The sequence below is a fragment of the Pseudorca crassidens genome, chromosome 3, assembly GCF_039906515.1.
Source record: "Pseudorca crassidens isolate mPseCra1 chromosome 3, mPseCra1.hap1, whole genome shotgun sequence".
NCBI classification, from domain to species: domain Eukaryota; kingdom Metazoa; phylum Chordata; class Mammalia; order Artiodactyla; family Delphinidae; genus Pseudorca; species Pseudorca crassidens.
Genome location: NC_090298.1, coordinates 59,025,436 through 59,052,337, shown reverse-complemented (window position 1 = coordinate 59,052,337; position 26,902 = coordinate 59,025,436). Strand labels below are relative to the sequence as shown.

The 26,902-nt window shown below is 36.4% G+C and overlaps 1 protein-coding gene across 7 annotated transcripts in view; it reads left to right on the top strand.

The window, feature by feature from the left end:
• FAM169A (family with sequence similarity 169 member A) overlaps positions 1–26,902 on the top strand; it is a 65,542-nt gene that overhangs the window by 24,857 nt on the left and 13,783 nt on the right. For 6 of the 7 annotated variants that reach the window (XM_067731001.1, XM_067730999.1, XM_067731002.1 and 3 more), the window contains 5 exons: positions 17,189–17,368; positions 22,089–22,217; positions 22,733–22,845; positions 25,361–25,400; positions 25,935–26,085. In XM_067731001.1, the coding sequence (XP_067587102.1) occupies positions 17,189–17,368; positions 22,089–22,217; positions 22,733–22,845; positions 25,361–25,400; positions 25,935–26,085 (613 nt within the window). The remainder of the gene's footprint in view (positions 1–17,188; positions 17,369–22,088; positions 22,218–22,732; positions 22,846–25,360; positions 25,401–25,934; positions 26,086–26,902) is intronic. The other variant, XM_067731004.1, reaches the window with a different exon arrangement.

Here is a 26,902-nt window from a genome sequence, read left to right as displayed (position 1 = left end):
TGTTTTTGCTGTTTAGTAAATACTTTAACTCTCCCTTAATATGCTATTTTATTCTTGTATAAATTTGAAGTAGAACCAATAATTTACACAACTTCAGAAAGATATCATCATACAGAGGAAGAATAATAATGTTTGTTAAATGGAAGCTTAGTGCTGCATTGCATAAAAGGCATCACTTTATTTTTAAAATGTTTTCATAAGTTGGAGGCTGGAATATGGTTTAATTACTTTATGCTTTATTTTATACAAGTAATTCCTATGGAATTGGAGGCTTTTTGCTGCTCACGCTGGCTGCAGCGGGGTTTCCTACTTGAAAGTAGCTCATAGACATTTGAAGTACATAAGAGTTTATGCTTTCTCATTTAGAGCATCTGTAGATGAAAGACATACAGTTAAGAAAGGACATAGCATTCCCCCCTCAGTATTTCTGATCAGTATTTGATTCCAGGCATTGGCTCCTCTTTGCTTTCTGTGTTTTGGGGCCTCCTCCACTCCTTTGGGACCTGACTTCTATTTTTACTTTTTCTGTTAGTCAGCTCAGTTTTATATGCTGGAGCTTCCAAGTACTACTTGTCTACCCCTTTTAGCACTTTCCATACTTCTCTACTAATTGCCTTACTTCCTTACTATTTATTTCAGTGTTTTCCTGCTTTAAGCTCTGGCTCTCATCTGCCAGAGAACAATGGCATTAGATGTGCTTATGCTAGCCTTTGGATCAGTAACCATCTAATTCAGTCTGGCAGTGTTTTTTTCTACAAAGTAAACCCAAACATAAAATAATTTGAAAAAAATTGTCCAAAACAAATACTGAAACACTTTGTGATAGAAGTATTCCTAATGTACATATCAGGAAAAAACTACCAGAAGCAAAAAGATAAAACCTTTATTAAGTACGTTTGTAGTTGAATAAAAGCCTTATGGTATCACTTATTATTTATGATTTTTTTTTTTTTTTTTTTTTTTTTTTTTTGCGGTACACGGGCCTCTCACTGTTGTGGCCTCTCCTGTCGCGGAGCACAGGCTCCAGACGCGCAGGCTCAGCGGCCGGGGCTCACGGGCCCAGCCGCTCCGCGGCATGTGGGATCTTCCCAGACCGGGGCACGAACCCGTGTCCCCTGCATCAGCAGGCGGACTCTCAACCACTGCGCCACCAGGGAAGCCCTATTTATGATTTTTTAAAATAAAATAGCAAATCAGTATATAGGGATATTAGTTGGAACATAAAAATAGCCTTGATATATAAGAGGGGACTTTTTTATGAGGTCAAATCCTATTATAGTATAATGAAATTCAAGAAAGTATATAAATTTTTTTTTGGCCCGAAATAAAGAGATTACTATGAGGGATGTGTAGTTTGTTTGTTTCTTGGGTTAGGTAGATGTCAGATCATTAAAAATAGTTTTTAACAGTAGGTCATTGTGTAATATCTGGTACATAACTCTAAAGGAACTTGCAGAATTGAGTAACATCACTATAATAAGATTTTCTGGTCCCTTCTATGGTTATTAAGCATTTTAATCTATAAAAATAAAAAATAGGAACAGGATTAATGCTGAACCTTGTCACATTCTGGTAGTAATATTTGTTCATGGACTCATAAACTGAAAAAAAAAGGTAAGCTCCATGTATTTCGTTGAGATGTATTTTCAATAAAACTTTATTTTTTGCTGAATAATTAGTTTTCCCAATGTATAATAGTTTTCCAAATGTATAATATACTTGTGTTTTGATCCATCATATACTAATATTAATTATAATGATAACTCAGAATTTCTTTTGAATTGATACTTAGAATCTTATGGTCACAAGAAACTTAAAAAATGTATATTTTTATATACAGATACGTTTTTGCAGAGAAGAATGATTGGATAATCAATATATAATCCAAGTATAAAAATATATTACATTAGGGTAATAGTCTGTAGTATAAATATAATAGAAATAGAAGGTCAGGGGTGGGGAAGGAACAGTGTAAGCTTTTTGAGTGTTAAGAGTGGTTAGTTCAATAGTAAAGGAACAGGTTGTTCAATGGATGATGACAGTTATCAAATCAAATTGATAATAGTTTTTAGGGTCCATTTGATGCATTTAAAAGAGTAGTGATATAGTGTTTTTCTTTAATCAATATTGTTTAATTGAAAAGGGAAACATAGTAAATTTACATAGCAAATCCTGGCAGACACCATGTTAACTAATAGATCATGGTTAACATCACCAGCAATGAGACACATCGCCATCAGAGACCCCAATTTATGATGTAGTGAGAAGGACATAACGTCATTTCTGAGGTATTTTTGCCCAAAATGCATAACCTCAATTTTATCACGAGAAAACATTAGACAAAGCCAAATTGAAGGTTATTTTACAAAATAACTGATCAGTAACCTCCAAAAGTATCAAGATCATGAAAGACAGGGAAAGGTGGAGGAATTATCAAAGATCAGAGTTGGGACATTAAACTAAATACCATATGGAATCTTTGATTGGATTCTGAAACAGAAAAATTAGTAGAAAAACTGGGAGAGTTTGAATAAGGCCTGTAGTTTAGCTAATAGTATTTTATTAATGTTGATTTTCTGGTTTTGATAACAGTACTCTGGCTATGTAAGATGTTAACATTAGGGGAATCTGGGTGAAGGGTATGTGGGAATTCTTTGTATATTTTTGCAACTTTTCTGTAAGTCTAAAGTTATTTTTATGATAAATAGTTGTTAAAAAGTTAATGTTATAAGATGTTAGAAATTACATTCTTTGTAATTATTGAAACCTAAGATGGAAATTTTAAATGTTACCAAAATGTGTGAATACATGCCATCTATTTCAATATTATTTAATGGTTACATGAGCAAAAAAGTACTCTTTGAGGAATTTGACTGGGCCAAGAGAAAAAATATTCTAAAAATACCAGTATAAATGGTTCCCCTGGGAAAGGTTCCAGTCATTGTCAGCAATCCCCACCTCGCACACTGATCAACTTTTTAATGTCTCGTTCTTTTTTTTTTTTAATATTCATTTATTTATTTGGCTGAGTCAGGTCTTAGTTGCAGCACATGGGATCTTTGTTGCAGCACATGGGATCTTTGTTGCAGCACGTGGGATCTTTTGTTGTGGTGCACGGGCTTCTCTAGTTGTGGCATGCAGGCTCTCTCTAGTTGTGGCATGTGGGCTCAGTAGTTGCAGCACACAGGCTCTCTACTTGTGGTGTGTGGGCTCAGTAGTTGTGGCTTGCGGGCTCTCTAGTTGTGGTGCACGGGCTCAGCAGTTGTGGCGTGCGGGCTCTCTAGTTGTGGTGTGCAGGCCCAGTAGTTGTGGTGCACGGGCTCAGTAGTTGCGGCACTTGGGCTGTCTAATATGGTGCACAGGCTTAGTAGTTGCAGCACATGGGCTCTCTAGTTGTGGTGCGTGGGCTCAGTAGTTGTGGTGTGCGGACTTAGTTGCCCTGTAGTATGTGGGATCTTAGTTCCCCAACTGGGGATCGAACCTGTATCGCCTGCATTGGAAGGCGGATTCTTAACCACTGGACCATCAGGGAAGTCTCTAATGTTTCATTCTTAACTATGAACAAATAGCTTAGTTAGGAAAAGTCACTGATATGAAAGATGGAGATCAAAACCAAAAAAGAATAAAAGCAATTTGGAAGAGACAGACAATGCAAAAACAAACAAAACAACTCAATATTTGTGGAACGTAAGAGTAGTTAGTACATTCATAATGGGAACAAGATATATTAAAAGAATATCCATAGAGCTCTTGGAAATTAAAAACTCAGTATAAGGGAGATAAAGTTGATGTTGATTAGAAAGGAGAACAATCATAACAACAACAAACCCTAAATGATGGAAAATAGGAAAGAAAAGATAAAATTAGAGGAGCAGTCTGCATAATAGATGTTTCAGAAGGAAAGAACAGAGAAACTGGAGGGGAAGAAATCACCAATGAAGTAGTTCAAGAAAAGTCTCAGAATTATAGAACATGTATTTCCAAGTTAAAAAGGCCCATTGAACATCCATTGCAATGAATGAATTAAAATAGGCCCACGCTGAGGTAGATTGTTGCAAAATTTCGGAACATCTGGGATAGAGAAAAGATTCTGTAATCCTCTACAGAGTGAGAGGGGGAATTTATACAAAGGATCAAGAATCATAATGATTAGGTTTCTCAAAAGCAGCACTGCACTGAACACTAGAAGTGGAACAGTGCCTCTAAGATACTGGGAGAAAGTGATTTCCAATGTAATTCTATGCCCAAATAATGAATGAAGTAAGAGAGTGACAGAAGGAAATTTCTACATGATTAATTTAAAAAAAAAATTTTTTTTTTTTTTAACCTCTCATGCATCATTTTTCAGGAAGCTAACAGAATTTATGCTCTACTAAAATAAGGAAGTAAGTCAGGAAAGAATGATACCAGATCAGGAAAATAAGGAGAGAAATATCCCCGCATCACAGCTGTTTGATAGTTCTGAGGCTTCTCTGTCCAGATTGGTAGCCACTAGCTTTATGTGACTATTTAAATGAAAATTAATTAAAATGAAATAAAGTTTAAAATTCAGTTTCTCAGTCATACTAGCCACTGTGTAAGTGTTCAGTAGCCACATGTGGCTAGTGGCTACCACATTGAACAGAGAGATACGGAACATGTCCATCAATGCAGAAAGTTCTTTTGGACGGCACTTTTCTAGAGATTGGCTAATCTAGATTGTAGTAAGTCAGAAAGCTCTGGGTCATTGATTCAAGAATATGGAATACCTGATGTGTTTGCATTTACCAACGTAAGTGTTACAGTTGTGGGACACTGGGGGGTAAGTTAGAGGTAAATACTAAATAAAGAGTGATAAACCATTATTAAGGCAAATCAAAAAGCAGTGCAGAAAAAAAAAACGAAGTGCAGGAAAAGGAAAACAATCATGATATACTACATGGCTCAGTTATCAAAAGTGTGTGTGTGTGTGTGTGTAATGTAAATGCTGAAAATTGACCTAGCCAAAATTATAAATTACTGTATTGGAGTAATAGGGCAGGGCATGTAGAGGAAGTATGGTGATGGTGTATTGGGAGTAGGGTATGTACATGTATATAGAAGCTAAATTCTCATCTTCCATACTGGGAAGCCAGTTGATTATGCCTAAAATGGAAAAAGCAAGAAGTAGTAAGTTACTTAGAGTTATGGGGGTTAATACCGAAAAAGACCAAAGTGTGCGTTTCTGGGGGATGGAAAGTGTGTTTGTTTGTGTGGATCAGGGAGGCAGTCACAGGACGTTTTTTTCCCCAACAAATCTTAGAGGACTGTTGGACGCTAACAATGTACATGTAAAACTTTGATTAAAAGTAAGAAGTAAACATGATTAGAGAAGGAACTATTCCCAGAGTCTAATCAGTGTCTACCGCAAAACTAGATGAAGTTTATAAATCCTCACAGGGCCTATGATGATCATGTCCCCCTGTCAAAAGGGCTGTGCTAACTAGAAACCTGCTAAGGAAAAAATCTCGTACAGGTATGAAAAATAAGAAAACCACTTGTTAATTCAGTGGAAGTTCTGTTAACTGTCCTATGTCAAAAAATACAAAAGATATAAATGTGTATAAATCAGATATCACATTTTAGTGTAGACAAGCTGAGAAAAAAACAAAATGGAGGCCACTGTCATTAGGTGCTATTTTGGACTTTTTTTTTTTTTTTTTTTTTTGCGGTACGCGGGCCCCTCACTGTTGTGGCCCCTCCCGTTGCGGAGCGCAGGCTCAGGGGCCATGGCTCATGGGCCCAGCCGCTCTGCAGCATGTGGGATCTTCCCGGACCGGGGCACGAACCCGTGTCCCCTGCATTGGCAGGCGGACTCTTAACCACTGCACCACCAGGGAAGCCCTGGAAATATTATTTGGCCTCAACTGTGAATCACCCTGGTCCAGTTTGAAGACTCATGTTTTGGAAAAGCACAAGAACCATATGGCAGAAGCAGAATCTAATCAACAACTACTTTAAAATCAGTTTTGTTGATTCACTTCTAAAGGGAATTATGATCAATACCAGGAGACATAGTTTTGGTTTTTGTAATTTCCATTTGAAATAATTTATAGTGGAAGCATTCTTTCCTCTCTTCATTTGGTAGTTAGCTTTCCTTATGACTTTCCAACTTTTTTACTGAGAGCTATAGCTATGATCTTACCTCCTCTTTTGGGCAGATCACTCACTTTCTGTTCACTGAAATTCAGATATCTGGCCCTTCTGTTTTAAGATTATTTAAGGAATAACAAAACTGTGATATAAAATGATAAGTATTGATAATACATATAGCTAAAGGCAAAACATAGTGGAAGTTTGCGTTTGAGAAGGGTTGAGGTTATATTTTACGGCGTTGAGACTGTCTAGGCTTAATCCTTTTCTTAAGGTGGTGAGCAAAGGCATGGGGGAGTCCCACTGTACTCTGTGGCTGCCTGAAATGTATCATTGGGAAATGAGGTGGGTACTTTGTTTTCAGGTCAAGTTTTAGCCATCTTAAAAAGCATGTACTTCCCAATAAGTTTTCTGTTTATTGGGGAGGTAGGGCTGATTCCATTCTCAGTAGAGACACAAAAATGACTGGTCATGGGGTGAGCCTTCAAAGCACCAAAAGTCTAGTGGATGAGACAGAAAACTAGTTACCGAATCAAAATTCAGTTTGATAAGTACTGTATTTGAGGTATCAACAGTAGTAGTCATGGAAGAATGGGGCAGGTAATTTTGCCTGGAGGAAGGTGTCACTGAGAAAGAGATATTTAAAAGTGGCTTTGAAGGATAAGTAGGATGTCAGTAGGCAGAGAAGGGGAAAGAAAAGGAAAATTCTTAGTAAACAGATGAATGGAATATAAATGTGAAAGAAGGAACAGAATCATGGAAGTTCAAAGTGTATTTATAACACCACCTTGAGCAAGCTGGTGGGACTAAAAGGATTGTAGGGTGGGGAGAGGTAAAGATGGAGGGCCCCTTGTGAAGGTTCTTAAATGCCATACTAAACATTGGAACTTCATCTTATTGGCACGAAGTGATCAAAGAATTTTATTTAAGGGCATCATGGTTAAATATTTTAGGGAGATAATTTTTGTAGCACTTGGTGATGGATAAAGAAATTGTGTTCTGAAGTCAGGGACTTCGATTAAAAGAGCTATTTCAGTCATCCAGGTGAAGGAAGGACCAATGCTAGGAAAGAGGCAATAGGGATAAAGGAGGAAACAGATTTGAGGGAGATTTCTGGATGGACAGAGTGAGGTGACTGCAGTGCGTGTGTATGGGAAGGGGAGGGGAGGAACCAGTGATGAATCTTCAGGGTTTTGACTCGGGTGCCTAGGTGGGAAGCTGTTAACTAAAATTGGGAATATACGAGCAGTGGATTTGGTAATACTTGAGTTCAGTTTTGATATGTAAAGTTCAGTGTTCCTATGGGACATATAAGAGATACGTAGTTAGAAATGTAAGGTGGACCACATGGGGGAGTAGTTAGAAATGTAAGGTGGACCACATGGGGGAGATGTGGATATTTGTGTGGGCCACAGAAGTTAGTGTAATCTTAAAATGTGAATGAGGTCAGTCAAAACTATTGTGTAACATGAGTATGTGTATTTGTCAATATTGGTGTTAGGCTATAAGTTACTGAAAATAGCCTGAGATAAGCAAACATAAATGTGAAAGGAGTCTGCCAGCAAAAGGTACTATCTGCTGAGATGCAAAGTTGATTTCCTGAAAGTTGAAAAGGAAGTGTTAATCTACTGGGAGAAAAGAGAAAGCAGAAAGTTAGCTGAGGCTGCTAGCTGTCTACCAAATATTTGTGCTTCCTCTTCTGTATTCTTGTCATTGGCCAGCAACTGTCCAGTCAGGGATTATGTTTTTCAGTTGCTTTCACAGGTAGGTGGGGCTGTGTGACTAATTCTTCCCATGGTAATGAGAGAAATGATATGTATGACATCAGAGCAGAGTGGTTAAGATGCATTCCTTTTCCTCATCTGTCTGCTAAATGCAAAAGATTCTGAAGAGCTAGGGGATGGAGAAGCCACAAGATAGAAGGAACATGAGTTCCTGTGTTACTGTGAGGGCCCCCAGTGAACCGTGCTTCCAGTATTTATGTCCTTGTGTAGCCTGCTTGAATCTGTTGGCCCTGTGACTTGCTTTAACCAGTAGACAGCAGCACAAGTGACACTGTCCTAAACCTTAAGAAGCCTGGTAGTCTCCACTTTGGTACTCTTAGAGACTAGTCACCATGGAAGAAACACACCTACCTCAAGACCGCCACGTGGTGAGGAAGCTCAAGCAACTACATTGAACTGAGGTGCCCAGCTGGCAAGGCCAGCTGCAATTCCAGTCAGCAGCTGGCTAGCTGCTGCTGTGGGAGTGAAGCCATTTGGACCTTTAGCTGTGCCAGTGGCCCATCTGATACCATATGAGAGTTGTGATAAATAATGAAATAATAAATTTTGTTTTAAGCCAGTACATTTTGGGCTGGTTTGTTAGGCAACAATAGGTAACTGAAAAAGTTCTTGGATGATTGTGAGTCAGAAAGCCGTCCACTACCCAGCAACAGCTATGTGAGACTATTACTTAAACAAAAATGGAACTTTTTAATGTTAAGCTTTCCAGATTTGGTTTGTTATAACAGCTAACGTTATGTTAACCAATTTATAAAGCATGAAGACTGTAACTAACGAGAGTACTTACCTAGTGGTGTATGACAGGATCTCTCCTGTAAAGATAATCACATTATTTGTTTAGAATTCACTTTATGTTGTGTTCTGTGGAGACAGTCACACATTGTTGGCTTTATGAAGGTTTTATGAAGGTCAGGAAAGACACATTACTGGTTGGACAAAGAAGAAATGGTAATTCCATGAAAAGAGAGAGTTATTCAGTTGCAGCAGAATAGCTGTTCTTGAATGTGATGCGTAGATCCTGAATGGTACTGTTGAAATTTATTCATTTATTCAAAAGTTATTTTTTGTGCCATATTGATAGGGAAGGAGAGGGAAAGGGGAGGAGGGTGAATAGGAGAAGGAGCAAGATGGAGAAATTGAGAGATAGTAATACAATTTTTGTAAGTAAACTGTCATCACAGAACCTACATTTAAGAGGAGAAGATAGCAATGAATAGACAAATAGGCGATAATGCTCTCAGGTCTGTGAAGAAAAAGTAGATTAAAAGAATAGAGAGTGTGTGTTGGGGGGTACTATCTTAAATAGAGCGGTCGGGGAAGCACCTCTAAGGAAGTGAGGGAATGATGAGATATGTGAAGTTTCAAGAGAAGAGGTATTCAGGCAAAGAACTGAAAGGCAAAGGCCATGAGGCAGAAGAAAGTTCAGGGTGTTTCAGAAAGAACAAGAAGGCCAGTGCGGCCAGAGTAGAGGGAGTTGAGTGATATGGGGATGGAGAGAGACCGGCACACATCCTGACACGTCCAGTAGGCCAAGGAAAGAGTCTAAATTTCACTCTGTGGGTGATAGGAATCCAGTGGAGGATTTTAAGCATGGGCATGACACCATCTGATTGGCCTTTTAAAAAAGGTAGCTCTGTTGTGTAGAAAACCAGAAAGAGAGGTGGCAGGGTTAGGAGCTACATTAGTTAAGAGGTTATTATTGCAGAAAACCCTGGTGAGAGGTGATGGTGGCTCAGGCAAGGAAGAAGGAGGTAGGAGTCACCATAATTGAGATAAATTATGAAGTTATTGCTGCAGTGTTTCTGATGGATTGTACATAGCCTATGAAGGAAGAGTCAGGGATGAGATCTCATGTTTTGCTCTGAGCCACTGGTAGAATGGTGATGAGATTTACTGAAAAATCAGTAAACAGGAGGGGAGAAGCAGGTTTGGGGAGTATATGAAAAACCTAATTATAAATGGTTTATTGGAGTCACATGTATAAATTTTGTTTATTTACATTTTTACAGCTTTATTAAGGTTTATTTATATAGCATACAATTCACACATGTAAAGTATACAATTCAATTTTTTTTAGTATATTCACAGAATTGTACAACTTTCACCGTAACCAATTTTCGATCACTTTCGTCACCACAAAAAAAACCCTGCCCTGTACTCGTTAACAGTCACTCTCCATTCCCTCCCTGCCCTCGGTACCTGGCCCGAGGCGACCACTAATCTGCTTATAGATTTCTGTCCCTGTAGATTTGCCTGTTCTGGACATTTCATGTAAATGAAATCATACAATCAGAATAGTTTTTGCATCTGACTTCTTTTGTTTAGCATACTGTTTTCAGGTTTCATCCATTCTTGAATCAGCACTTCATTCCTTTTTATGGCCAAATAGTATTCCCTTGTATGGATATTCTAACATTGTCTTTTATCATTTGATGGACTTTTGAGTTGTTTTTATGATTTTGCCATTATGAATAATGCTGCTATGAAGATTTGTGTACAGGTTTTTATTTCTCGTGGTTATATACCTAAGAGTGGAATTCCAGGTTCATATGGTAACTCTAAATTTAGCCTTTTGAGGAACTGTCAGACTGTTTTCTAAAGCAACCGCACCGTTTTACATTCCCACCAGCGATGTACCAGGACTGCAGTTTCTGCACATCCTTGCCGATACTTTTTTAAAATGCTTTCAGAGAATATTTAATGACATGGGAAAATAGACTATTTAAGAAAAAGTAAACATGATATAAAGCAATGATTCTTTTTGTTCAGCAAAAGTATATAGATGCACAGAAAATTGTGAAAAAAATAAGCATTTCATTTAAGCATTGCATTGTGAGCCAACACTTATTTTTATCTGTTTTTTTTTTTTTTTTTTTTTTGCGGTACGCGGGCCTCTCACTGTTGTGGCCTCTCACTGTTGTGGTCTCTCCCATTGCGGAGCACAGGCTCTGGACGCGCAGGCTCAGCAGCCATGGCTCACGGACCCAGCCGCTCTGCGGCATGTGGGATCTTCCCAGACCAGGGTACGAACCCATGTCCCCTGCATTGGCAGGCAGACTCTCAACCACTGCGCCACCAGGGAAGCCCTGTCTATGTTTTTGACTATAGCCAACCTGGTAGGTGTGAAGTGATGGCATTGTCATTTTGATTTGCATTTCCTAAATGGCTAAGGATGTTGAGCATCTTTTCATGTGCGTATTTGCTGTTTATGTGTCTTCTTTGGGATGTCTATTCAAATCCTTTGCCCATTTTTAAATCGAGCTGGCCTTTTTAAAAAAAATCTCCCCCCCCAGCTTTATTGTGGTATAAGTGACATACAAAAACTTGACCATATTTAAAGTTTACAATTTGTTGTATTTTTACTTATTTATACAGCTGTGATACTATCACCACAATCAAGATAATGAACATATCTGTTACCCTCAAAAGTTTCTTTGTGCATATTTGTAACCATCCTTCCTTCCCCCTGTTTGACCCCAAGCAAACAGTTATTTGCTGTCTATTATTATATATTAGCCTGCTTTTTCTGGAATTTTATAAAATGGAATCATACAGTATATACATTTTTTTTTTAGTCTGTGTTCTTTCAGAACAGCTATTTTGAGATCCATCCTACTATAATTCATATATCATCAAATTCACCCTGAAGTGATTCTTAGTATATTCACAGAGTTGTACAACCATCACTACTGTCTAATTTAGAACATTTTCATCACCTCAGGAATTTCTGTACCCATTAGCTATCACTCCTCATTTCCTTTACCCTGAAATTCCTGGAAACCACTAATCTCCTTTCTGTCTAGATTATTTATCTTAAAAAATGTTTTGTAATCTTTATTGTGGTAAGAACACTTAACATAAGATCTACTCTCAACAGATTTTTAACTGTAGATTACAACACTGCTGACTATAGGTGTAATGTTATACAGCAGGTCTCTGGAACTTGCCTTACCGAAGCTTTAAACCCATTGATTAACAGCTCCCCAATTCCCCCTCACCCTGCCCTTGGCAACCGTTGTTCTGCTCTCCGCTTCTGTGAGTTTGACTATTTTAAATGCCTCATATAATTGGAATCATGCAGTATTTGTCCTGTGACTGGCTTATTTCACTTAGCATAATGTCCTCAAGGTTGATCCATGTTGTATATTGCAGGATTTACTTTTTTTTTTTGAGGCTGAATATTATTCTCTTGTACATATATATACCATATTTTTTTATCCATCATCCATCAGTGGACATTTAGGTTTTACCACACCTTGGCTATTGTGAATAGTGCTGCAGTGAACACTGGATTGTTAATATCTCTTTGAGATCCTGATTTCAATTATTTTGGATATATACCCAGAAGTGGGATTTCTGGATCATGTGGTAGTTCTATTTTTAATATTTTGAGGAACCTCTATACTGTTTTTCATAGTGGCTGCACCATTTTGCATTCCCATTAACAGTATACAAAGGTTCCAGTTTTCCATATCTTTGCCAGCATTTGTTGTCTTCAGTGTTTTTGTTTTTGTTTTTTTGATAATAGCAATCCTGACAGGTATGAGGTGATACCTCATTTGATTTGCCATTTCCCTGATGATTAGTGACATTGAACATATTTTATATACCTGTTGGCCATTTGTATGTCTTTGGAGAAATGTCTATTAAATCCTTAACCCATTTTTTTTTTTTTTTTTTTTTTTTGCGGTACGCGGGCCTCTCACTGTTGTGGCCTCTCCTGTTGCAGAGCACAGGCTCCGGACGCGCAGGCTCAGCGGCCATGGCTCACGGGCCCAGCCGCTCCGCGGCATGTGGGATCTTCCCAGACCAGGGCACAAACCTGTGTCCCCTGCATCGGCAGGCGGACTCTCAACCACTGCGCCACCAGGGAAGCCCTTCAACCCATTTTTAAAATGGGTTTTGTGTTTTTATTATTGAGTTGTAAGCATTTTTCATACATTCTAGATACAAGTGCCTTATCAGATATATAATTTGAAAGTATTTTCTCTCATTTTTTGGGTTGTCTTTTTACTTTCTTGATGGTATCCTTCGAAGCACTAGTTTTGATAAAATCCAATTATCTTCTTTTTACGTGTCACTTTTGCTTTTGGTGGTGTAGCGCTTTTGGTGTTGTAGCTAAGAAGGCTTTTCCTACCCCAAGGTGATGAAGATTTACTTCTATGTTGTCTTCTAAGATTTTATAGTTTTAGCACTTAAAGTTATGTTTATGATCCTTTGCAGTTAATTTTTGTATATGGTCTGAGGAAAGGGGGAGGGGTCCAACATCATTTTTTTGCATATAGGGATATCCAGTTGTCCCAGCATCATTCATTTAAAAAGACTGTTCTGTTCCCATAGAAATGCCTTGGGACTCCTGTTGAAAATCAGTTGACCATAAATAAGAGGTTTTGCTTCTGGAACTTCTGTTCTGTTGGTCTCTGTTTATTCTTGTGCCAGTATCACACTGGCCTGATTACTGTATGTGGCTTTGTAAGGTTTAAAATGGGAAGTGTGAGTCTTCCAGCTTCGTTCTTCTTTGTTAAGATTGTTTTGGCTGTTTGTATTTTTTTTGCGTTTCCATTTGATTTTTAGGATTACTTTGTCAATTTCTGCAAAAAATCCAGCTGGGATTTTGAACCTGTAGGTCCGTTTGGGGAGTATTGACATCTTAACAGTGTTGTCTTCTGAACCATGAACATGGGATATCTTTCCATTTATTTAAGTGTTCTTTTTTTTTTTTAATTTTATTTGTGTTTGGCTGCATTAGGTCTTTGTTGCTGTGCCTGAGGTTTCTCTAGTTGCAGCGCGTGGGCTTCTCGTTGTGGTGGCTTCTCTTGTTGTTGGAGCACGGGCTCTAGGCACATGGGCTTCAGTAGTTGTGGTGCACAGGCTCTAGAGCACAGGCTTCAGTAGTTGTGGCGCACGGGCTTAGTTGCTCTGCAGCATGTGGGATCTTCCTGGACCAGGGCTCGAACCCGTGTCCCTTGAATTGGCAGGTGGATTCTTAACCATTGTGCCACCAGGGAAGCCCTATTTAAGTGTTCTTTAATTTCTTTTAAATGTTTGTAGTTTTCAGTATACAAGTTTTGTACTTTTGTTAAATTTATTCCTAAGAATTTTATTATTTGTTGATGCTATTGTAAGTGGAATTGTTTTCTTAATTTCATTTTCAGATTGTTCATTGCTGGTGTATAGAAATACAATTGATTTTTCTTTTTTGGCTGTCCTGCGTGGCATGTGGGTTCCTAGTTCCCTGACCAGGGATCAAACCTGTGCCCCCTGCAGTGGAAGCCTGGGGTCTTAACCACTGGACTGCCAGGGAGGTCCCCAACTGATTTTTGTATATTGATCTTATATCCTGTAACCTTGCCGAACTTGTAAAAAAATCAGTTTTGATAATTTTTTAGTGGATTTCTGGGACTTCGCTGGTGATCCAGTAGTTAAGACTTCGTGCTCCCGATGCAGTGGGCCTAGGTTTGATCCCTGGTCAGGGAACTAGATCCTGTATGCCTCAACTAAAAGATCCTGCACTTGGCAACAAAGATCCCATGTGCCACAACTAAGACCCAGTGCAGCCAAATAAATAAATATTTAAAAAATAGTAATAATTTTTTAGTGGTTTTCTTAAGATGAAAATCTTAAGGTCTGTATACAAGATCATGTCATCTGTGAATGTGATTTTACTTCTTTCTTTTCAATCTGGGTGCCTTTAATTTCGCTTTCTTGCCTAATTGCCCTGGCTAGAACCTCCTTACCATGTTGAATAGAAGTGGCGAGTATAAACATTTTTATCTTGTTCCTGATCTTAGGCAGAAACATCCAGACTTTCACCATTAAGTGTGATGTTTGTTAGCTGTGGGTTCTTCATAGATCCCTTGTCAGGTTGAGGATGTTGAGTATTTTTATCATGAATGTACTGACTTTTGCTTTGTCTTTGGAGATGATCATGTGTTTTTTGTTGTATTTACATTTATATGAGCTCTTCCATTCATCTTGTAGTAAATCTCATGTATTACAGAAATAAAAGTTTAGTGGTCATGAGTATTTGGATAAATGGTAGACGGCTTTAGAGTAGCTGAGATTACCCAGAGAGAGCATGTAGAAAAAGAAGGTGGCCAAAAGTGGTCCTCTGAGGAATATAAATATTCAAGCTGCAATATGCAATGCTAAATTTAATTTTATTTCAATTAGTAGATTTATTTTAATGAAAACTTCATCTAAGTTAGGAGGTTGTGGTTTTTACTTTACTAAGTAATTGTGCTATTAACTGCAGCTGTTTTGATGTGTCTGAAGAATCTCTGGTAACAGGGCAGAGGTTTTCTGCCCTTTATTTGATTGCTTTTTGTATCAGGGTAGAACCTGATACAAATACAAAAATAAGTATTGAAGGTGTAGGCAAAAGAGAATTAGCATGATTTTTTGAAATGAATATGTACATAGTGAGTAAATGGTAGAACTTTACACTTCGTGAACACTATTAGTTCCATAAATTGATCATTTGAACACTATTAGATGCTGGACTTTACCTTTTCTCTACTTAAAGGAATGTTTGTGTGAAAACAGAAAAAAAAATAATTTGTGGGAAATTTACTTCATATAGTTGGTATTCTGAGGCACGCATAATAGTAAATACCAACAGATCCTCAGATGGTATTGAGAACTAAATAGTGCTTTCTCTTCTCATTTTTGCTTTGTCCTTTGAACTACTGCTACTTCTAAAGTAATGTCTCCTTTGATTTCATTATCACTTCTAGCAGTTACTATGAGAAAACCCTGATTTTAAGGCATTAAAAACTGATAATGGTCACAGTAGCTTGTTGGTGAGACTACCTGTTAGATTCTTTAAAAATTTATTTATTTATTTTGGCTTTATTGAATATAATTGATAATTTGAAGTTGTATATGTTTAATGTGTATAACTTGATGATCTGATGTACGTTGTGATATATTCACCAAAATCAAGATAATTAATATATTTATTGCCTCATATGGTTACCATTTTCTTTCTTTTTTTTTTCTTGAGGTGCTAACGCTTAAGATCTACCTTTTCAGTAAATTGAAAGTATATAATACAATATTGTTAACTAAATCACTATATAAAGACATTTTGACCCTTAGCAGTATCCGAACTGAATGTCAGCAGTTAAGATCTAAGTACGTAGCAATGTGCGTTAACTATTCTGAATTTAAGTTAGTTGATAGTCTTAGAGTCTATTGCAAAAATTTATTGAAGTTCTCCAATTTAATCATAAGTAATTCATTATTTGGTTGAACTAAAAAAATCCTTGTTATATTGACCAACTCATCAAATGATATGATTGGTAAAAGTTAATTTGTGGGGTGTTTGTTACCTGAAATTTTGTTTCTTTCTTGAACTACGTTATTATAATTATCCAAAACCATGTGAATAATGTAACTGAGAATAATAGATTGTTTTACTTGAGGCACAAAAAAGTAGAATGTTGACTGATAGCTAACTATGAATTAATACTAAAATTAATAGAAAGTGGGCCGCCCCACCATGATGCCCTCAACTTATAAACTATCTTAAGATACATTACAGGCGCTTACACATCTATTTGGAGGGTCAAAACCCAAATCAGGGTTCTTAAAAGACAAATCAGAATAGCTCTGTAATGTAACAAGGAGAGACATATTTAATTACTACTACAAATATTCTCCTGTTAAACCTTAAACGTACAAGATATTTTAAAACATATATTCACAGCAGAAAGATTGCTGACTTAGCCATTTCTAAAACAGATGTTTCCATTTAGTCCTAATCCATAGTCCTTAAAAATTTGGAGAACTAATTCACTTCTTTGCCATCATTAAATAGATAACAAATGAGACTGTAATCACTAGGCAAAAAGTAAAGGGAAAAGATGAATATTTCACATTACTAAGGTTGGAATTAGATACTTCATGTATTATAATATAAACTATATACAATCACCAAATACTCTTTAAATTTGAAATTTTAATAATTGATGAATTTTAAAGCTGTGCAAGTCTATGGACAGTGATATGTATTCTAGTATATAGTTCATCAAATGGTAATAGTTGTTTATCTTGTATGAGATACTGTTGGCAAACGTAAAATAAATAGCTCTTCTCATCATCTCGTATACATTATGATACGTAATAGCTGGAAAGCATTTTATATTATAAAACTTAAGTGTGTCTTTAACATTTTTCTTGATGTAAGAAAAACTAACCAATTTTAGATTTAACTCATGTTCTCTAAATGTATATACATATGTGGCCTTTTAAATGTGAAAAATTGTCGGATTTCTGTTTTATTCCTGCAGGAAGCATATGTGCCTCGTTTCTTACCCAAAGCTACCAACTGCCAGTTCTTGATACAATGTTCGTTAGAAAGAAATATAGAGGCAAAGACTTTGGGCTTCATATGCTGGAGGACTTTGTTGATTCCTTTACAGAAGATGCACTTGGCTTGCGGTATCCACTGACCTCTCTCATGTACATAGGTAATTGGATTAAGTTTTTAGAAAGTTAAACTTGTCTCGGTGTCACTTCTGACTTGTTTCTGCAGGATATTTTAAATGTGCGTATATCAATATTAAGTAAATTATATTCCTTGGCTCTCTAGGGCTTAATTTTGCAAATGTGCCCTTACCTCCACATAAATGGCATTTTGGGGGTGTGGTAACTTTCTTAAAAAGTTGAAATATAATTCACATACCATAAAATTCACCCTCTTAAAGTGTACAATTCAGTGGTTTTTTATTATATTCACAGCTATGCAACCATAACCACTGTCTAATTCCAGGACATTCTCATCACACCAAAAAGAAAACCTGTACCAATTAGCAGTCACTCTTCTATTCCCCCATTCCTTTATCCCCTAGCAATCAACCACTAATCTATTTTCTGTGTTTATGGATTTACCTGTTCTGGACATTTCATATGAATGGAATTGTATGATATAATTATATTGTAAGTCCTTTGTGTCTAGCTTCTTTCATTTTGCATAGATGTTTTCAAGGTTCATCCACATTGTAGCATGAATCAGTGCTTCATTTTTTTAATGGCTGAGGAGTATTCCCTTGTGTGGATATGCCACATTTTGTTTATCTACCATCAGTTGATGGACTTTAGGATTGTTTCCCCTTTTTAGATATTACGAATAGTGTTACTTTGAACATTTGTGTAGCTTTTGTGTGGGCATTACTCTGGTGTATATACCTAGGCGTGGATGAAATTGCTTGGCCATAACCTTTTGAGGAATTGCCAAACTGTTTCCCAAAGCAACCGCACCATTTTACGTTCTCATAAACATTGTATGAGAGTTACAATTTCTCCATATCCTCGCCAACACTCATTATTATTTGTCTTTTTTTTTTTTTTTTTTTTTTGCGGTACGCAGGCCTCTCACTGTCGTGGCCTCTCCCATTGCGGAGCACAGGCTCCAGATGCGCAGGCTCAGCGGCCACGGCTCATGGGCCCAGCCGCTCCGCGGCATGTGGGATCTTCCCAGACCGGGGCACGAACCCGTGTCCCCTGCATCGGCAGGTGGACCCTGAACCACTGCACCACCAGGGGAGCCCTATTTGTCTTTTTTGTTAGAGCCATCTCAGTGGATGTGGAGTGGCATCTCATTGTACTTTTGATTTGCATTTGATGTTGAGCATCTTTTCATGTGCTTATTGGTCATTTATGTACCTCCTTTGGAAAAATGTCTATTTACATCCTTTAACCATTCTTTCTTTGGGTTATTTGTCTGTGGTGGCTTTTTAAATTCAAAAAAAAAAAAAGAAATTTCAGATATACCAAAAAATATAAAGAATAAGGTAACAAATACTCATGTATCATCCAGCATCCATGAGAAGTGGATCATTGCCAATATAAGTTGAACTTCTGTCCTATCCAATTAGCTTACTCCCTTCCCTGAAATAAGCACTATCCTCAATTTGGCATTTATTTTCCCCATGCATTTCTTAGACTTTTAATACATACGTATACATCCTCCAACAATGTCATATTGTTTTACATATTTAAAAAGTTTAGGGGATTCCCTGGCTGTGCAGTAGTTAGGACTTTGTGCTTTTACTGCCGAGGGCCCGGGGTTCAGTCCCTGGTTGGGGAACTAAGATCACACAAGCTGCGCAGTGCAGAAAAAAAATAAAGAATTTTATATAAATAATATGTACTGTATGAATTCTTCTGTAGTTTTCTTTTTCTATTCATCTTTATCATTATGAGATTCATTCCCGTGGATTCATGTAGCTCTATTTATTCTTTTTTAGTGCTGTTTAGTATTTCATTGTGTGGATATATTGTGTTGTGGTGTTTTAAAAGCAATTAGTGGATTTATGTTTGCACTTGTGTAAAGTCCATAGCACTACTCTTTTCTTAATGAAGTAATATTTAACCTAGAAAGTAATTTATTAGAAAACTTGTATAAAATATAATTTACCATTGATTTTAATCTAACATCAGATATTTATTTCCACTGAAAAAATATTTTTGTTCTAAGTTTCTTTCCCCCCTTTTAATACCAAAAATCCATAAAACAAGAGCCAAGTGTTGCATGTCCATCTTGAATCACAGCTTCTGTCTAGACCCATACATGAGAATGGAATGAACCCTGTATACCCTTGGAAAATATGAAAATGGATTTTCCTCTTAAAGTCTAATTATTGCTTTACTAAATTTGGGGAGGAATGCAAACACATCTACTGCAGGCAGACTCTCTTATTACCCTTTTTTAGGATTCTCATGATAAATTGAATACCAAGTGAATTATAGGTGCTTATGTATTATGTAAGGTATCCTCTGCTATTTTAGTTATTTTATTTCAGGCAGAGGACTCGGTGTGGCCTGTTGGTTTTCTCCAGCTTTTCCCTTCCTAATAAGTATAGGAACTACAACCAGAAAACATGAGAAATATTGTCAAATATGTGGGGAAAAAGTGAGCAAATGGTATCCTTGTGTCCACATATCCAGTGTCCAGATTAACAAATGTTAAGATTTTGCCATATTTGTTTTCATTTATTTTTTGGGAGACCTGAACAAAACGTAGATACAGTTGATGTCCTCTTTGGACCCCTTCCTAATCCCATTCCCCTTTCTTCTTTCCTCCCCAGAGATAATTGTGTTCCTCAAGTTGGTGTATATCCTTCCTGCCCATGTTTTCACACATAAGTCTATGTCTATAAACACTATAAAGCATTATTTCTTGTGCTTTTTTATTTTAAGAAATTTAAAGTTTTTAAAAATAATAATTTTAGATTTATTTTGTATATATTCTTATTTAAACAGTTACTTTAGATTTTCACACTTCCCAAAATATAAATAGCACTGAAGTTCCCCTCATTTGCCCTATTAGAGGTGTTGCCCGGAAACTGGGTTCGCCTCTTGGTGATTGTTGAGCCAGAAGACACACCAGGCTGTATAGTGGGAGAACTTACCACTTGCAGTAAGTAAGGAGAACACCGGGGATCTTTCCCAGAGCAGTGTCTCCTCAACAGTTTTTGGTCATAAAATATACATAACATAATATTTATCATTTTAACCATTTGTAGGGGTACAATTCAGTGGCATAAACTACATTCCCAATACTGTGTCCCCATCATCACTGTCTATACCCAAAACTTTTTCATCATCCCCACTCTAAACTCTGTCCCCTTCAAACAATAATCCCCCTTCTCCTCTCCCCTCATTCTCTAACTTCTTTTCTGCTCTCTGTCATGAATTTGCTTATTCTAGGTACCTCACATAAGTGGATTCATACAATATTTGCCCTTCTGTGCCTTATTTCACACAGCATAATGTGTAAGTTCCATCCTTTTTGTAGCATATATCAAAATTTCATTCCTTCTTATGGCTGAGTAGATTTTTATTGTGTAAATATGTGACATTTCGTTTATCCATTTATCTATTGATGGATGCTTGGGTTGTTTCTACCTTTCTGTGTTTCTATGAATAATGGTGCTGTGGACATGGGTGTGCAGATATCTGAGTCCCTGCTTCCAGTTCTTTTGGATATAAACCTAAGAGTGGAGTTGCTGGGTTATTATTCTATGTTTAACTTTTTGAAGAATTGTCAAACCATTTTCCACAGAGGCTGTATCATTTTTAAAATTATTTTATTATTTTTTAAATTAATTTTTATTGGAGTATAGTTGATTTACAATGTTGTGTTCATTTCTGCTGTACAGCAAAGTGAGTCAGTTATACATATACCCACTCTTTTTTAGATTGTTTTCCCCATTTAGGTCATTACAAAGTACTGAGTAGAGTTTCCTGTGCTATACAGTATGTTCTTATTATCTATTTTATATATAGTAGTGTACACTACCCAGTCTCCCAGTTTATCCAACCCCCCACCCCTTTCCCCCTTGGTAACATAAGTTTGTTATCTACATCTGTGACTCTATTTCTGTTCTGTAAATAAGTTCATTTGTACCTTTTTTGAGATTCCACATATAAGCGGTATCATATGATGTCTTTCTCTGTTTTACTTCACTCAGTATAACAATCTCTAGGTCCATCCATGTCACTGCAAATGGCATTATTTTGTTTTTTTTAGATGCTGCATCATTTTGTTTAATGTGTTTTTAAACTTATAAAATGACATCCTTTTGTAGGTAATATTGACTTGTTTTTTTACTGACTTTTTTTTTAGATTTATCAACGTTGATTATATGTAGCTGTAGTTTATTGGTTGTAGTTGCTGTATAGTATTTTATTGTATACATAATTTATTCATATATCCCCTAATGATGGGCACCGAGGTTGTACTGCCTAAAACAGTCCTGTAATGATCATTATAGATGCCTTCTTCTGCATATGTTTAAGTCATTACAGTGTATACCTAGAAGTAGAATTGGATCATAAAATATTTTTCTTCAACTTGCCTAAGCACTTTAAAATTGTTCTCACACCAGCAGTGTGGGAGTTTTCATTTCCCTTATTTTTCTGATGCTTGTTATTATCTGATGGGTGTGAAAATGGAATCCTGCTGTTTCATCTTATATTTCCTTCACAACTGGTGAGGTTTATCATCTTTATCTTTGTTTATTCATAAATGAGACTGCTGTGTAATTTTCTTGAGTTTCCTTGGTGTTTTTGGTATCAGAGTTATGCTAGCCCCATTAAGTGACTTGGACAGCTTACTTTCCATCTTCTGTTTGCCCAAACGTTTGATTTCGGGGATTTCTAGAAAACTTTCAATGTGTTTTTCAGCTTGCAACCAGTACTTTGAAAAATATCCAGGAGACCATGAACTGCTTTGGGAAGTTGAAGGTGTTGGACACTGGTACCAGAGAATACCAATCACCAGAGCATTACAAAGAGAAACATTTAAAATTACAGGTAAGAATGTTTTCAGTTTGAACACAAGTCCAGCTTAAAAAAGCAGTGCCTAATTATGGTTGTGTCTTATAGTCCAGAATAGTGGTGTATTGTAATGTGATCTCTCTAGTAACAGACCTCCTTTTCTAAACTTTGAATTTTTGTTATATGTAAACATTTGAGTCACTAATAGTCAGAGGACCTAGAGTAGTCCAGTAGAACGTAGCCCAGTAGTCCAGTAGGAATTGGTGGATAAGAAATAAACACAGTTTACTCAAACAGCATAGAATAGGCATCAGTGGATCAAAGGTAGTACCCAGTTTCATGCATCTCCCCTTGAAGTCACTACATACAGATAACTGTTTAAGACTCTTTACAATTGCAAGGCTTCATTATAAGATATTGGTGAAGGGGATATCCCACACTTGGATTTTCAACACCCTTCTTTAGGGCTTTGTAAAAATCAGTACAAAGAGTGTTACAATTAAAAGCAGACACTAACTGGTTTACAATTTAAAAAATTCTTTTACACACAGCAGTTTCTCAAAATGAAGCTAAAAGACCTGTGTCTGGAGAATACGGTCTTGGATCTGTTCCAGACTATGAAGCAGGAGCTGAAGACAGTCTGTCTAGTGAGATGCAGCTAACGGTAGGTATACTGTTGTTTACTGTAGGAAATGATAATTTTGCTGTTTTTAAAAAAGAGGTTCAGCTAATACTAATATTTAACTTTTTTAATGTTATTGTTCATTCAACAGACTTATGTAACTTCTGTTGTGTTAGTTACTTGGCATTTTATGTTAGTTGGTTTCTAAGATTTAATTTTCTTTGAAAAATAATTTGGAATACACAAAATAATATAGAAGAAAATAAAAAGCTATAATTCCATTACCTTAGATGTAGCAACTAACATTTTTGTATATGTACTTAATATATATTATGAAACATGTATCTGCATATGTTTCATTTTTGTTTTTATTCTTTTATGCTGCTTCTAACTGCTTTTCTCCATTAACATAATATTGTAAGCATTTTCTATGTCATTACTGTTTTAAATCGTTGTTAAATAGTACACTAGTCTATTATATATAAATATCAGCATTTGTTTCCTTAACATTTATACTTAAGTTTTTTATATTTATAAGTGACCCAGCCATGAATGCATTTATACATGAATCTTTGAGCAAATGTAATTATTTCCTTGCACAGATAAATTTCTAGAAGTGGAATTAGTAGTAGGTCAAAGGTTATGAAGTTACTTTGGGAAGTCTGTGGCTATATGTATTAGGTCTTTGTAGAATGTAATATACTTTGCAAATACTAGGTAACGTGAAAGTAGAAGGGCAGGTCCCATTACTGAATTCCAGAGGATTTACCAGGTACTTTACTAGAAACTACTTGATATTATTTAAAATACAGGTTCATTGATGGGGTCCTAGAGGTGTACTTTTATGCAGTGTTTTGTTGTGGTGGCATTTAATACAGTCATATTTGTTTTGTACACGGGTATCTGAATATATTTTTAGTGACTGTTGAATATGTCTATGTAAATGCATGTACATTTCAGAGACACGGTGCTTTGGGGAATTATTTGTGCCCTTTTTTTTTTTTTTTTTTTTTTGCGGTACGCGGGCCTCTCACTGTTGTGGCCTCTCCCGTTGCGGAGCACAGGCTCCGGATGCGCAGGCTCGGCGGCCATGGCTCACGGGCCTAGCCGCTCCGCGGCATGTGGGATCTTCCCGGACCGGGGCACGAACCCGTGTCCCCTGCATCGGCAGGCGGACTCTCAACCACTGCGCCACCAGGGAAGCCCTATTTATGCCTCTTTTCTCCTGTCTTAGTTAGCATGAGTGTTGACTATTTTGAGTAAAAGTTTTTTAAAACATTTTTAAGGATAATATAAATAATATTGATACAGTAACTATATATAAGGAGTTCAGTTTTGTTTTGTTTTTTCTACCTTTGGAATTTCAGACTTCAGAATAAGCCCCAGTTCTATTATACTGCATTCCAAATTCCTCAGATATATTCAAATTCATTTTGGTCCTGGTCAGATATCATAAGACCAGGGAAAGTAGAAAAATCTACTCTTCTCATACATGTGGTGAGAGCAGTGATCTACTTTTATCTTAAGCCATACAGTTTAAAATGTGTCATTTTAATGAGAACATATTAAGATTTCACCTTATTATAAGGTTGGCAATATAAATTAGACTTTTTTTCATTTTAGAAATTCATATTCCTTATATTACTTTAATATTTTAATTCAAGGAAAATATTTCTCATATTAAACTTTTTTTTTATCTTTTTTTTAAAATCAGTAGCCACATGGGGAAGTGGTTTTATTTGTTTATTTTAACTACATAATTTTTTTTAGCTTTATTGAGGTATAATTGACAAAAATTGTACATGTATAAGGTGTACACCTTCATGAAAAGATGATAAATGCTTGAATTAAAGCATTGGTAGTACAAAAGAGGGGACAGTTTTGAGAGATTCTTCAGAGTCAAAATTGACAGGCTTTGTGGTTGATTGAATGAGGGACAAGAAGAAAGCATTACTGCCTCACAGGATTTTGGTTGGAATGGCATACTGAATTGTTATTGCCATTAACCAAGATAGAGGATAATACTGGGAAAATGTAAGATTTCAGTTTGGGACAAGTTGGATGTGAAATTGGTGGAGTATCCGCTGGAGAGAGATTTCACTGGAAATAGAGCTTTGAAAATCGGGGCGAGAGTTGGGGAGATTAAATTGTATATCTGGATTCATCATTTGGAAATCAGGAAAAAAGTTGGGGAGATTAAATTGTATATTTGGATTCATCAGCAAATAGCTGTTGAAGTAAAGGTAGTAGATACAGTTACATAGAAGGAGGATGAGGACTGAGAAGAGAAGGGAGCCAAGAACAGAACATTCAGAAACCCCGTGTATATCACTATAGCATGTTAGATGGCTTCCTAAGTTCTTAAGCTCATAATAAACTGAAGCTATAATATAACTTTTTTACTTCCTAAGTGAGTTTCTTAGTCGATGAATAGTGAGTACAAAAGGTGCTATTTGAAAAACTTTTAAAAGGATTTTCTTTGTAACTGTATGAAGTAGATCCATAGGGAGAGGAAAGGACCTAAAACTTGTGGTTTTAATCTGTATCTCTGTTTTAGATTGATTCTCTAAAAGATGCCTTTGCAAGTACTTCTGAAGGTAAGAAATTCAGCTGGTCTATTAGTAAGTGTTTGAGACAGTTAGAATTAAGTGTGTGTGTCTGTGTCTATGTGGGTGTGTCCCTTAGAGTAAAGTGAAGACTTCTCCAGCCCTAAAATCTAGATCTGTGTTCTTTTACCACTGATTTTGCTGTGTGAACAGTTAGGTAAGCTATTTTGCCTTTTTTTGTTTTCATTTCCTTACCTGTAACATAGGGACAGTAATGTGTACCTTGTTCATTTCCCAAGATTATTGGAAGGGGGTCTAAGTGAAAATGCAGAAACACTTTGCAAAAACTCAAGGTGACACAGAAATGTGAGGAATGAATACTGACAAGGTTATTTCATAGTTTAGAAAAAGACACTGACATGGTTTCTTAACCTGAAGTGACAGAGAGGAAGTGTGTAATGTTGGGGATTTAGGTAAACTAGCGTAGTTCTTGCATTTCTGTGTATTTTTTTTTCATTTCTGTGTATTTTAATAGGTAATCCTTTGAATACATAATCAATTATAGTTTTGCCGTTTTTTCCTCAGGTCATGGTAAAACACCTGTTTCCACTCGTACTCGAAGTAGTCATCTAAAGCGGCCAAAGATTGGAAAACGGTTTCAGGATTCTGAATTTAGTAGTTCTCAAGGGGAAGATGAAAAGACTCCCCAGACTTCACCTACAGCTTCAGTGAACAAGTGAAGTATTGTTTATTTTACTCTCGTTATTTTGTTTATTCTTATTTTCATATTATTAGTGTTTAGTTTTTAAGGTGAAGTTTATTGTTTGTGTAGTAAATGACCTTGGTGTAGAACTTTGTATTTGAGTTCTTCCACAAGATTATTGATTACACTTGGTAAGTGTCACTTTGACAGTGGTATAGGGAGAAGTTGCTAGTAAGAGAGTGGAATAAACTCATGATTTAGTCTCTCGTGTGAAAATCCAGGAGAATATTCTAGTGATTATATTATCCCAAATGAGTCATTATTGTCAACTTTGACAGTAGCTATGGTTTTTAGCAGTGCTGAGGTTTAGTCAATTTAAAAAACCCTCAATTTTACTTTATAACTAATTCATTTTACTGGGTTATAGAATATAACAAATTAGTGATAGCCATAAATGGTATTGTCAACTCCTCCAGAAACCTAATAGCCAGCTGAATCAACAGAACACTTGGATCAAAACCTTATTCTCCATCTTCCTTTGAATCTTAAAGAAAGCAAGATTTTCAATATTATAGTTAAATTAGGCTTTTGCTCTGATAGTCCTGCTAACTGTTCCTGAGTCAACCATTCATAGTGTTGCCATTTTAGTTGTGAAATTATTCTACTCAGGTAGAGAATTCTGTAACTCTGCCAATTTCATTATGTATGTAACTTTAAATTTGGATAATTATGTAAATGTTATATTTTAATGAAAAATTCATCACTTTAAAGTCAAATTTAAGTAAATATTTAATTTGTGAAAAGAGTAATGAGTTTAGAGAATTACAGTTTTTTTCACTGAGCAACATTT